The sequence below is a fragment of the Exophiala spinifera genome, assembly GCF_000836115.1.
Source record: "Exophiala spinifera strain CBS 89968 unplaced genomic scaffold supercont1.5, whole genome shotgun sequence".
Taxonomy (NCBI): Eukaryota; Fungi; Ascomycota; class Eurotiomycetes; order Chaetothyriales; family Herpotrichiellaceae; genus Exophiala; species Exophiala spinifera.
This window is the reverse complement of record NW_015622517.1, coordinates 2466416-2479589: the sequence shown is the minus strand read 5'-3', so window position 1 is coordinate 2479589 and position 13174 is coordinate 2466416. Positions and strand designations below refer to the sequence as shown.

At 52.1% G+C, this 13174-nt stretch overlaps 3 protein-coding genes across 3 annotated transcripts; 2 read left to right on the top strand and 1 right to left on the bottom strand.

Annotated features, from left to right (window-relative positions):
• Window positions 1-1719: 1719 nt before the first annotated feature.
• PV08_07466 (glutamine synthetase) lies at window positions 1720-3284 on the top strand (the record flags this gene model as incomplete). The annotated part of the gene is made up of 4 exons (XM_016381796.1): window positions 1720-1800; window positions 2221-2725; window positions 2775-3170; window positions 3226-3284. 4 exons carry the CDS (start codon window positions 1720-1722, stop codon window positions 3282-3284), a joined length of 1041 nt encoding a protein of 346 aa, XP_016234898.1.
• A 3045-nt stretch (window positions 3285-6329) lies between these two features.
• Window positions 6330-8284, top strand: PV08_07465 (uncharacterized protein; the record flags this gene model as incomplete). The annotated part of the gene is made up of 4 exons (XM_016381795.1): window positions 6330-6441; window positions 6507-6838; window positions 6931-7522; window positions 7614-8284. 4 exons carry the CDS (start codon window positions 6330-6332, stop codon window positions 8282-8284), a joined length of 1707 nt encoding a protein of 568 aa, XP_016234897.1.
• Window positions 8285-9147: 863 nt separating this feature from the next.
• Window positions 9148-12525, bottom strand: PV08_07464 (uncharacterized protein; the record flags this gene model as incomplete). The annotated part of the gene is made up of 1 exon (XM_016381794.1): window positions 9148-12525. One exon carries the CDS (start codon window positions 12523-12525, stop codon window positions 9148-9150), a length of 3378 nt encoding a protein of 1125 aa, XP_016234896.1.
• Window positions 12526-13174: the final 649 nt, after the last annotated feature.

Here is a 13174-nt window from a genome sequence, read left to right as displayed (position 1 = left end):
CAGATTCTCCATCACTTTTGTTCGCAGTTGTGTTTCCACATGGCTGTCTGGGTCAGGACGGTATGGTGTTTCAGCAGGAGCATGGTCGACAGGAAGGACCTCAGCATTGCGGATCTAAGTTGCTTTTCACGATGTATGTACCACCGCTCAGAAGCTCTGCAGAAGGAAAGCAAACCCCTACCGCCTAACACAGGGTAAGAAAAGAGCAAAAGCAACGAGATCGCAATCATGTCGGCGCATAGGAAGCTGCGTTATGAGAAAGCAAGGCCAGTAACGTTCGAGGCAATGACGGAGGGACTCTCCCGCAGTCCTGCAACGGATGGTGTGTACCACATTGGTGGCGTTGTTAGTCAAAGGCTCGTGTGAAATGGGCGCAATTGCTTATCGTGCACTGCCGATTGGTGCACCGCAGGGAATCAATAACATAAACGCAGTTGCCAACAACTTCGGCAACAGTTAAGGCTGCAAGGTACCGCATATTGGCATGGCAGTTATTGGCAGAAATATACGGAGCAATGAACGGAGTATCTCTTGTCTAGAACACTGTTGGAGGTGGTATTGCTTCTTTGCTCTTACACAACTCGTCAAAGTTCTTTTGTTTGACCGTCATGCCACCCGGCGCCTGCGGTGTCCAGAGGCGCACATCCGCAAGCGCGGCACTTTCCAATGACTTACTCGGGTTGATGATAGAGCGACCATAAGCAAATCCTTCAGCGTGCTATACGCATCCCGCGGTGGAGTTGTGCTCCGTTTACGTGGTCGGCTCGACAGCCGTTCGACCATTCGTGTAGTGCGTGCCCCCGTGCTCACTGCAAGCCTGCCTCATGCCGACTTGGAGGGTAAATCTGTGTAGCCAGCTTCTTTGTCTGACGTCTGCTCCATGCTCCTCTAAGGCAGTCATTACCTCAGACTTTGCTGGGTGGGAGGCCGATTGCGGCAGGAGAATCGATCGACGACCTTATCTTGTAAGCTTTGGTATTGCAGCAATGGTGAATGGTGAAGGGTGAAGCACAGTGGGGTAGCAGGCGAGAGGCGAAGAGGCGATAATCGAGACGTCGTCGGCGGCCACGAGTCGGGCAGTGCGTTAACTGTGGCCCAGGGGGCCCTGTTTGTTGAGGATCGGGGTCAAATATTGCGCAGTGGTGGCCGCCGGGGAGATGGTGTTCTAGGCGTCGGCTGCGTTACGGGTAGCAGCGTGGTTTGTGCTAGAGGCTAGAGGCTAATTAGAGGCAGGGAGGGGCTCAATGCCTGGCGGGGCAATCGAGGGCGGGCAACAGCGACCGCCGACTGCAAGCATCTGCTCGCTGCCAGTGCGAGTAGGAGGGGGGCAAGCTCCATCCATAGATTTATTTATTGCTTGCTCTGCCCGTTTCTCTTCGTTATCTATCTTCATTCCCACTTCCTCTCTTTATCCCACTGCCTCAGATTCAGTTGATCTGTTCAGCCGGGGTTAAAACAGTCGTCTATATCACATTCCGCACACTACTCATTTTTGTGTACATTCCTGATCACTAGTGCCCATCATGGTATGTTTTCTTGCGCACAGTCTTGTTGTGCGCTCTATACGACCAAGTCACTGACTTCTCATTCAGGCTGGCGTCGGTGAATCAACCATTGTTTCGAATGCCGCCAACGTGAGTGTTACCCCTGCTGACGACGCAAACCCGCTGGGATTCCTCGCCTGGGCAATGCTGACCATCTTTGCAGTTGGCAAAGTACATGAAGTTGGACCAAAAAGGCAAGGTCCTCGCCGAGTACATCTGGATTGATGGTACGAACGGCCTCCGAAACAAGACAAAGGTAAGCATACTTCCCTCACTCTCATTGATTCCATCTCGGTGTCGCCACCAACTTCTGCTCAACCATCCAATTCGATCTGCAACGACCGTCAACAACTTTGTCGCAGCCACGGCAATCAACCGGCTCGCCATCCAAATGGTTGACCCCACGCTCGGTCATACTGGTCCATGCGGCGCTGCACTACGAAGTGTGGCTCAAAGTCTTGGGATTATCCCGACCTTGCTCCGCCCCTGACACCAACGCTTTTGCGCCAATCACGTTGTAGTTGGCCCGGTCTCGGCACAGCGGGAGGCGACGTCAATGTGCCCTTTCCGTCAGCGCCCATCACGGCGAACGCATTACGGCCTAACGGCGAAGTTGACACATGGAAATTGATCTGAATCCCAGAATCATCAGGCTAACCTACTTGGCGACTTCTAGACTCTGAGCAAGGCTCCCAAGTCCGTCGACGATCTCCCAGAATGGAACTTCGACGGTTCTTCGACTGGCCAAGCCCCAGGCGACAACTCCGATGTCTACATCCGACCTGTGGCCATGTTCCCCGATCCAATCCGTCTAGGCGATAACATCCTCGTCATGTGCGAGACCTGGGACCCAGATGGAACACCAAACAAGTTCAACTACCGACACGATGCGGCTCGTCTGATGGAAGCGAACGCCAAGCACAAGGTTTGGTTTGGTCTGGAACAAGAATACACTCTCCTAGGCCCTGATGGCTGGCCGTACGGTTGGCCCAAGGGTGGCTTCCCCGGCCCTCAGGGTCCTTACTACTGCGGTGTTGGCACCGGCCGTGTATACTGCCGTGACATCGTCGAAGCACACCACAAGGCTTGCATGTACGCTGGTATTGAGATCTCTGGCACCAACGCCGAGGTCATGCCTGCACAGTGGGAGTACCAAGTCGGACCTTGCGAGGGTATCAACTGTAAGTTTTATGCGCCAAGATGCGTGGAACACGGTACTGACGAGGCCAGTGGGTGATCAACTCTGGGTTTCTCGATGGCTCCTCCACCGTATCGCCGAGGAGTTCGGTGCTGTTGTCTCCTTCCAACCCAAGCCTATCCCCGGTGACTGGAACGGTGCTGGTCTGCACACCAACGTCTCATCCAAAGAGATGCGCGAAGAGGGTGGAATGAAATACATTGAAGAGGCCATGAAGAAGCTTGAGAAGCGCCACGTTGAGCACATCAAGGTGTACGGTGAAGGAAACGAGCTGCGCATGACCGGTGCCCACGAAACCTCATCTATCGACAAGTTCACCTGGGGTGTAGCCAACCGTGGCTCATCTGTCCGTATTCCCCGTGCCTGCGCCAAGGAAGGCAAGGGTTACTTCGAGGATCGACGACCTGCTTCCAATGCCGACCCCTATCGTAAGGAGCTTCCCTATCATGATCAAGCCTAATTTGATACTAACGAATTGCACAGAAATTACCGGCATCATCGTCGAGACCATGTATGGATCTCTTCCCGAGGAAAAGTTTTAAATCCAGATACCCTCTATCGCTGTTGTGGAAGACATTGAATGAGGAGCGAAGCTTGTTCTAGATCCAGGAGCTTAAGGGTTGCACAGGGCGTTCTTTGTTCCTGAGTGTGCTTGTTGCTGTTCATTAGCGGATCAAAAGACGCTACAGTATGCTGGAGAGAAATGAGAGGACTCTTGTTTAGAGCGCCGCTAGAGCCATAAGCGAATGAATGATTATGACCACCTATGCAATAGATGCGGTTTTGGTGGTTCATACTCTCTATTTCTAATCCTTGGTCGGTTAATGGCCAATCCCGGCAGTCGAGAGATTAAGCTGATGTTGCCATTGCCAGTCCGCATCAACCTCGATCTCTATTCTTACTTTGCCCGCCAGAATCCTTCATTCGTCGTGACCGAAATCAGGGTCAGCCTTCTTCCCGGCTATGAATCTTCTTGTGCTCGAGACCAGGGTCCTGTTGAGCGCCCTGTCATTGCTCCGCGTGGACGCTGTTGGAGAACCAGCTTTTCCAAGGATGTTTCCGTACACAAATGGAATATTGGTCAAGCAAGGATGCAGGTAGGTCTCACTACAAGTTCCGTTGACGTCGAGCACAGCCAATGACCGCCTTGGTCTCAACAGCCACCACAAGGTCCTGGACGGGTCAAGGCTAGATTAGGTCAGCAGTCAGTTACATCTCCTGTTTCCAAGGTAATAGGTGGAAATGACCGTCTACTGATAAGGCGTCAGTCAAACTCGCGGACCAAAAGTGCACGGGGATCTGGGACAAGGCTGCATCGTGCATGGGGAGTGTTCCATGCTGGCGGCTTCCTGGTCCTACCGTCGTCCTCGACAAGGGACGGGCCATGCTGGTAGTACCACATGCACGATTAGGTCACTCCTGCTGGGGTGATCTTCCTGTGGAATGTACGAGGTACCTCCCCTCGTCATAGATCAGACTGGAGACATTGTTTCCCGCATCAACCCAAGGTGCTGGTTCAGCACTTGGAGATGTGGTTGACCGACATCCCATCACTGCGTCGATCAGCTCAGTCGATCTCGATGGATTCGTTATCGGCGATCGGACCAGCAATCTCAATCAAATAGAATCGCATTCTTGCTCCCATCGATATTTATCGTGAAGAGAGAGAAAGAGAAGCTCGCATCGACATCTTTGGCGATCATCTCTCTCTCTGACATCACTTTGTTTTTTGCCAGTCTTCACCAGGATCTTGGTTGGGCGGGTTCAGAGCCGCCTCAAGACGAGAGCTGATAAGAACATGAGACTGACTGCAAAGCGCATGCTTTTGTCCCTCGCTTCCTACCAGGGACCCCCTTTGTCACTCCATATTGCTTTAGGCGACAAGCGTTCAGGTGATTGTCAGACATTTCTCTGCATGATTGCTTCTTTCTAGCCCCTTGGTCAACTTGAGCTCGCTGCAGCTGCAAATTTTCTTTTCATCTGCATGACATGAAAAGTCAGAACAGCCTATGTCAGAACTGGCATGGACTGATCTTCATTGCACACAGTCAGTCCATGGCGGCTCACACCATCTGGAAAGGGGATGGGGAACCCCAGAGTCGACGTCCGACTCCCCAGAACGACGCGTAGCAGCAGCCCATATCCCATAACCACTGAATCAGCACAGCCTCTGCAGCAAACAAAACAGCAGTGTGAGGGAAGCGAAACTCACGTGCTCTGCGTAACGTCGGATGTACTATTGGCTACAGATAAGGTAAATTTTGGCTTGCATTAGCCTGCATTTCGCCCAGCACAATCCCGGGCGACGGGAGACGCAGGTTGGCGGAGCCTGTCTTAATATGGTTAGCGTAGATGGCCAAGCTATGCCCCTGCTTGAGTCTAAATTCATTTAATCGTGATAAGGCAACACGCTGTGATTGGCTTGACAGTTGCAATGATTTATGGCATGAAGAATTGCACAGTCCTTTATTGAATCGCATGCAATAAGCAAGTTCAGCTGTGCTCTTGGCATTACGAGACAAATTCCCTATTTCCACGAGAATTCCCGACTTTTATTGTTTGTTCACAAAGTCCCAGTGAGGCCTGGGGCGAGCGCTGAGAGGTAAATTCTGGACTGCACAGACGGGCCTACTACGACCCCGGTCTATGTGTCAACAGTTACTGCCAAAGACAGCTGCTGTTAAACATCCCAGCCAAGCCAAGATTCAACAACATATCAGGCAACATGGCCCACGGGTGGCTCTTGGGACTCGAGCAAGGCGAGGCCAAGAAGGCCCAAAGGCTGGGCATGATGGGAAACAGTCTCGCTGCCATCGACATTTGAATTGCATCGATGTTCCAGAATTGCCGGGCCAGTTACAGCAGGGACAATGGGCAGTGCTGCGGTCGATCAAGTGGACGAGATGGAGACTAGCGCGACGAGCAATCCCTGGTAAGGAGAAGAACAGTGCGTAAAAGTGTGATGCAGTCTGGTCCCTGGGCCAGCAATTCGCGGGTAATATGCTCGATCCATTCTTATTCCATTGTATGTCTAACGACGCTTTGTCAATCGGATGACGTGGGCTCCACTGATCCACGCCACCGACGCAGCTCCACAAAACACTTTGAGATTCTAGCTTCACCACGCTCAACAGTCGAGTCGAAGCACGAGACAATAATGACGCCCTGCCCTCTTCCGACACGCCGATGTCGCCCAGAAATGGCCCAGACATGTCACATCTATTCTCACTCGCATCCTCGTGAGCTTGCATTGCTTTTTCCCTTGGACTGGATCGCTGGCTCGTCTTGATATACCGCCAACCTCCATCCCTCCTCGAGCTCCGTTTGCCCTCACCAACTCCGACGACTTTGGCGTCCTAGCCGATCACCCGCCTTGCTAATACTGTATTCTACCGACCTGAGGAGCTGCACCGCAAGCACGTCCACATCGAATTGAATTGGGCTGACGTCGAGTGCACGGCGAACATCCGGTGTGCGGCCGTCACCCTTTTTTAAAACAGCCATCCCGAAGGCAAGGTCGTCACGCGAGCACTGTGGCCTCGACCTCATCAAGTCACAACGAGCACAAGTAACCCACAGCCGCCAACATGTCGGATTCAGGCATCGCCGACTACCTCCCAACCTATGCCTCGTACAACTGGACAGGGTCTCCCGCAGATTACACCCTGGCCACAAATGCTCAAACCGGAGGAGATTCAAGTATGTCATCATTCATCTACGTCGGCCCGTCGTCTGCACAAATCACCGTTCTAACCGTGGCTAAGGGGTTGAAAATCTGAACAAATGGTACCAGTCTGGCGATACGGCCTACATCATCATATCCTCATGTCTCGTTCTTATAATGGTGCCCGGTCTCGGATTTCTATACTCTGGGCTGGCACGAAGAAAGTCGGCCCTCTCGATGATGTGGGCGTGTATGGCCGCCGGGAGTATAATCAACTTTCAGTGGTATTTCTGGGGTTACTCGTTGACCTTCTCCCCGACCGGGCAGAGTGGTTTCATCGGTGATCTTGTCCATTTTGGATTGAAGAGAGTGCTTGGAAACCCGAGTCCTGGATCACCTCTCGTCTCCAGTCTTTTATATTCCTTTTACCAGGTACGCACGCATCGTTCGAAGAAAGCAGGGCGGAGTTGCGAGGCTTTTTATTGGTCAAGAGACAACATGTGTCTAACAATGTGCCATAACAGATGCAATTCTGCTGTGTCACCGCTGCCATTGTGGCAGGAGCCGTCGCTGAACGCGGTAGACTTATGCCCTTCCTCGTCTGGACTTTCCTCTGGGCCACCCTGGTGTACAATCCCATTGCCTGTTGGGCGTGGAACGCCAACGGCTGGGCCTTCAAGTACGGTGTCATGGATTACGCGGGCGGAGGCCCCGTCGAAATTGGTTCGGGCATGTCTGCATTGGCGTATTCCATGGTGCTGGGAAAACGTCAGGAGAAGATGATGCTGAACTTCCGTCCGCACAACGTCTCCTTCATCCTCTTGGGGACTGTGTTGCTTTGGTTTGGATGGCTCGGTTTCAACGGCGGCTCGGCTTTCGGCGCCAACCTGCGCGCAGTTATGGCTTGCTGGAACTCCAACCTGACAGCCACCATGGCAGCCATCACTTGGACTCTTCTCGACTTTCGACTGGCCCGAAAGTGGACCATGGTCGGTTGGTGTTCCGGGACCATCTCTGGTCTTGTGGCTGCCACTCCGGCCTCTGGTTACGTCGACACTTGGGGCTCTATTGTTCTGGGTATCGTGACCGGCGTTGCTTGTAACTTTGGCACCAAGAGTAAGTTTGTGGATGATGATGATGACGGGCATTGGCCCTCTTGTTGTTTTTTTGGTCCAAGATTACTAACGTTCCGTGTCTGTGTTTCTAGTCAAGTACTGGATTCGAATCGACGACTCGATGGACGTGTTCGCCGAACACGGTCTCGCTGGCATGATCGGCCTCATGTTCAACGCTCTCTTTGGCGTCGACTACATCGTCGGTCTCGACGGCGTCAACACCGGCTCCAGCAATCCCACCACGGGAACCGGCATCGGCGGATGGCCCATCGGCAACTACCGCCAGTTCTACATCCAGCTCGCCTACATCCTCGCGTGCACAGGGTACGCCTTCGTCATGAGCGCCATCCTGGCGTACATTGTCAACTACATCCCCGGTCTCCACCTGAGGGCCTCGGAGGAAGCGGAGCTGCTCGGCATGGACGACGACCAGCTCGGCGAATTCGCCTACGACTACGTCGAGGTCCGCAGAGATTACCTCGCCTGGACCCCGCAGAGGACCGAGCAATACGGCGCCGACCCGGACCTCCCCCAGGAAGACCGCCACGGCATCGGCGAGCATTCCAAGATGATCAAGGAAGGATCGAACGACGCCGCGAGTTCCGGCTCGGGCTCTGGATCTGGAACACACAACGGTCGCTTCCCGGCCCAAGGTGATCGTCACGCTGTCGCCTTGGAAGACCAAGAGAAGACCAAGCATCTAGCCGACCGTGAGAGCCACGGGGAAACATTGACGACGCCAGCGGAGAAAAAATCTGCTTGAAAATGTGATCCATCCGTACCTGGGCAAAGATTGATCCGTCCGTCGTAACCCCACTTCCATTTTTGTATCTATAGACTTTGTGGCCTGGAGGTGGTGGTGGGGGTGGTGGTGGCGGCTGCGGCTCTGGCTGTTGTTGTTGTTCGTTGGGTCTTCGCTGCGGCTCGGATATGAATACGACTTTGACTACTTCTCCTTGTGGCCTGATTTTCTTTTCCTTTTGTTTTCGAGACCCGAATGAACTGAACTGAGCGAGTTGACAACGTGGAATTGGCGTTTCTTTTATCGTTTCCGCACGTCATGTGTCGTGGTGTTGACGTGCGCGAGACAGATGACTGTAGATCTACTGTAGATATCTAGCTTTTGAAGAGTGAACCCTCGATGGATCTTTGGTCCCCCGGACTCGGTCGACTCGACGGAGTTGTTTTGTTTTGTTTTTTGGAAAAAAACAAAAAAGGAGTGAAAATTCACCGGCTGGATGTATACATCTCTTGCGTACGATGAAAAATAGACGCTGCACGCCTGACTTGGTTGGGTAGTAAGATTGGTTTACCCGGGGTTGGATGTCCGTCCTCCAGAAACATTTCGATGAATGGTAGGTAGAGAACAACCTGGCCTTCAGAAAAATCACTTTGGTAATACTACATGCAGTTGCGATAAGATGTCGATCTCACTCCGCGCCATCATCTGTGTATACGCAATCAAGCACTGAACGTTCAAAAGCCATGCACTTCTCGACCAACATCGCACAAATACTCCCACAGTTGATCTATATTACTCGGTGATATCTAGATGTATCTATTCTACGTCTTTAATTAATAATCTTGAAACCTTTAAAAAGCTCAACGCAATCATGAAAGTCATGGTCATGTTGTTTTTGACCGGGGTATCTTGTTGCTGTCGTTGTTCGTCGTCGTCTTCTTCTTCTTCTTCACCACACCTTTACTTTGAGCACCTGAACTAGCCCGAAGACCCGTTCCCATCCCCACGTGTATACCCAACTTCACACCCCTTCGATTCTCCTTTTCCCTCCCTTCACTCACCTTGTCTTTCTCATATGTAGTCCATTTTCGCAAAGCTTGATCACGAAGCTCATCAATCTCAGCCTGTCGTGCTGAATACTCGTACGTTGGTCCAGTAGCATTCATAGTTTTCTGGTTTCTCAAAATGGCTGCATCTCTTTGTCCCTGTGCAATCCGTGCTCTACGGATCCATCGATCCGTTTTCTCAGTATCGAGTATGCGTTTCCTTGCTCCCTGACGAATCCCTTTGAACGTATACGCACCCAAGCCAAGGGACCCGGCAATCGGTTTTAAAACCAGGCCGCCAAAGCCTTTGGCCACGCCCTTGGGAAGCCCCTTCCAGCCTGTTTCGCGAACCTCCAACTGCGGCAGACGCACCAGTCCTGTGACACCATCATATGTCCCGAACCAGCATTCGGTGAGAGCAACCTTCATACCACTTCGCAAACCTGTGATCCTTTTGTTTGGCGCTGGTCGCACCGTCTTGTCTCCGTACAGTCTGGGTGCGTTGTGGAATCCAAGAGCCGTCGCATTCAACATTCTAAACGGTAATGCCAATATCGCATGGGTCGATTGCCCAATGCCTTCGCCGATGTGTTTGATCAGAACAACCGCATGCGACGAGCCTCCCATAGACGAGCGTGTTGTGGACCGGCTCAAACCATTAGACTCATCCGAGCCCCGCGACGAAAGGACAACTGGGAATCGGAGAGGCTCTGCATTTCCCCGAAGGTTCAGGTTTCGCTTTATCCTGGTATGCTCCTGTCTTTGTTCCTCCACACTGGTTCCTCTAGCTGCGTAGGCAATTTTCCCGGGCAGGATCAATCCATCAATGGCCGACTTTCCTTTGTGCTTTCGTATATGTCGTTCATATCTTTTGAGATCTTTCTTGGCCTCTTCGTGCATGTCGCTTAAGCCATGCAATGCTTCTTGAAATGCCTGCACAATTGCACCACCAGCACCAGTAATAGGTTCGCCAGGCCCTTGAAAATCATTCCATTCACGAATCTTCTGCAAATGCAGATCCGAATATAGAAGCTCCTGATTCTCCACCAACAAATCTGCCGCAAGAGGCGACAATCGGATCGATGTGTGCTTCGTCTTCCAGACAGCAACGCGGCCCGGCATTATGTCGCAACGCATCGAATGAGGACCATCCAGCGGCAATGCCCGATGGAAAGAGTCTACTGCATTCTCCGCTCCATCGCCTTCCTCCTGAATACCTTTAGCGATCTCTTCAGCCTTTGCTCGAGCTTCAGGCTCAAGACACTCTCGAATGCCTTGCGCAAACTTGTCACTATCGAGCCTTTTCAAGGGTAGGGCTTGTTTTGCACCAGCCCCGGCCCGAGCAATCATAGCACTCCAGAATGGCTGGTCACCAAAGAAAGGGACAATCATTGTCGGCTTCCCAAATCTCAAACCTGCCGCAGTGGTGCCTGCGCCACCATGATGAACCACTGCGTCGACTCTGGGAAAAAGCCAGTCGTGTGGTACGTTATCCAGTAGGAAGATTCCGTCTGGTTTTTCCAAACCATCACCCATACCACCCCAGCCACGACTAATGATTGCGCGAACGTTTGCTTTTGCTACCGCATCGAATATCATCTGACAGAAAGCTGTCGGGTCGTCGATTCCAGATATCGACCCAAAACCGATGTAGATTATGGGTCGCTTATCTTCTCCTGACCGATCGAGAAAGTGAGCCAAGTCACTAGGTGGCTTGTAGGACGAAGCAAGGTCCAGGAAAACATAACCAGCAATGTCGATTTCTGGTCCCCAATCTGCAGGTTTAGGGACGAGTTTGGGACTCCAAAGGTACGTCATCGGCACCTTGAGTCGAGATAACTGACCAGGCGCCCATAACGTGGAGACGGGGTCCAAGCCTAGAGTCTTCACTCGAAACCGATTGACAAGATCTCCCAAGCCCTGCCAGGTCATCAGATCGACCAGAGGATATGACATGTAATTGACATAGCGCTGGTCAACATTGGTAGATTTGATATTGGCCAGTGGATGCGGAAAAGCCTGAGTAGGAGAGTATGGAAACGTGAATACCAGATGTAGGGGGATACTGAGCCTCTCAGCACAGTGATAGTGAGCAAACGAGGGCGGGTTAGCAATGATTGCATCGGCCACAAATGGAGGCTTGCTTCCCATCATCTTCAAGTTGGCGGTGTCCGTCTCGTCGTCAGTGGCATTGATGCAAGCTCTCCAGAAGCCTTGGAACATCTGGTACATGGACTCTCTTCGCCGGCCGACTTCTCCAGTCTTGACTGTTTCGAATGACGGTATCAAACCAGGATTCTTGACCATGAAAGCCATCAACTCTGCAGGATCTCCGCCAACAGAAAAGAATTCTAGTCCAACTTCCTCTTCGACAAACTTCTTGAACGCCGGATGAGAGGCAATTCTGACTCTGTGGTTGTACTTGTCTTGCAGGATCTTGCCGATTCTAAGAAAGGGCTGTATGTCACCACGACTGCCAATAACCATGATTACAATGTTGAGCGGCGGTATCTGAGGCTTTGCGTGCAGGAAGTCCCATTTTGCCTGTTCCGCATTCTCGATATCTTGGGCATGGTGAGTACCCAGTTGGCGCTTGATTGTGGCTCCCAGGGCTTTGGCAAGGTACCCAGTCTCTGCCTTTTCACTTACGGAGATATTCAGTCTGCCATCTTTTGCAATTCGTCCTCTCGACTGGAAGAATTCATTGCCAACTTTAAGGTTTGAACGCCTTGGTGTTATACGGGAACGATTGAGATGAGACTTTGCGAGAGCACTGTCGCCTGGAGCAGTCCGTGAACGCTGTATTTCAGTGAGCACTTCATCATCCGAAGAAGACCATCCATCAGATTCACTGAAGACTGCAGCGTCCTCAGAGGCTCGAGCAACTCGCTCGTTTACGGCAGAACGATGCTGTCTGAGGGGAGCAGGAGGCCTTTGCGCGACGGGATGCGATATCTCGGTCTCAAACTTACGAGCAGCTAAGACTGGTCGCTGAAACTTGATATTCTCGTCGAGTATGGCGTCCGAGTGCCTCTCCTTTGAGTATTTCTGGTGGTGCGGTACCTCGTAGAGTGTGGAATCCGAGTCAAGCTGCGAATGGGCGCCAGCGGAATCATGTCTCTCGGGGCAAGTAAAGGAAGTGGGAGGCGGTTTGACGGGAGGGCTGTCTTGGTAGTCAATCGCGGCGGTTGCCAACGGAGCAAGAGTGTTGGCCATCAGAGTCGGCAGGGTTCATGATGCTCGCACATAATGCAGGGCAGAGCGAGAGGCGAACTGCGTGGAGGTAGACTGCGCACTCAGTCCTAGTGGGGGCCTTGCGGCTAGAGATGAGATAGTATTAGGACGACGTGTCGGAACAATCGGTAAAGGAAAGATATAACAATATACTGCTGTGAGGTTTTCCACAGGGGTTTCCTCGTAGTGTGAGACAGGATTGTACCTGGACAAGCATGTATAGTAAGTACTTTTGGAGGGAATATTTTTGTATGAGGAGAAATCGACAATTGCAGTTGCGTCACTGACCGCGGCGTCATTATTTTCCGGAGCGCCGAATGGGACAATACTCTACGAGTACTCGTACTCGTACACCTACCTGCAAGTATGTGCTGTAGCTACGGACGTAAATGAGACGGAGGGCTGACTGCTACTCCCGGACCACAAGTGTACTCTTGCCAGAGGTATGTATTTGTCTCATTGCTCATCGCCACCGTTGTCATGTTGCAGACTGACTCTGGACCAACAACACTCTGTAGCCACATCATGCATGTCCTCAACCTTACAGAGGACCATCTCTTAGGCGTTGCCTTGCCTTCTCCTTTGCATCAGTCTGATTAATCACCCTGTCATCTCTGCCGCGTGCTTCCAT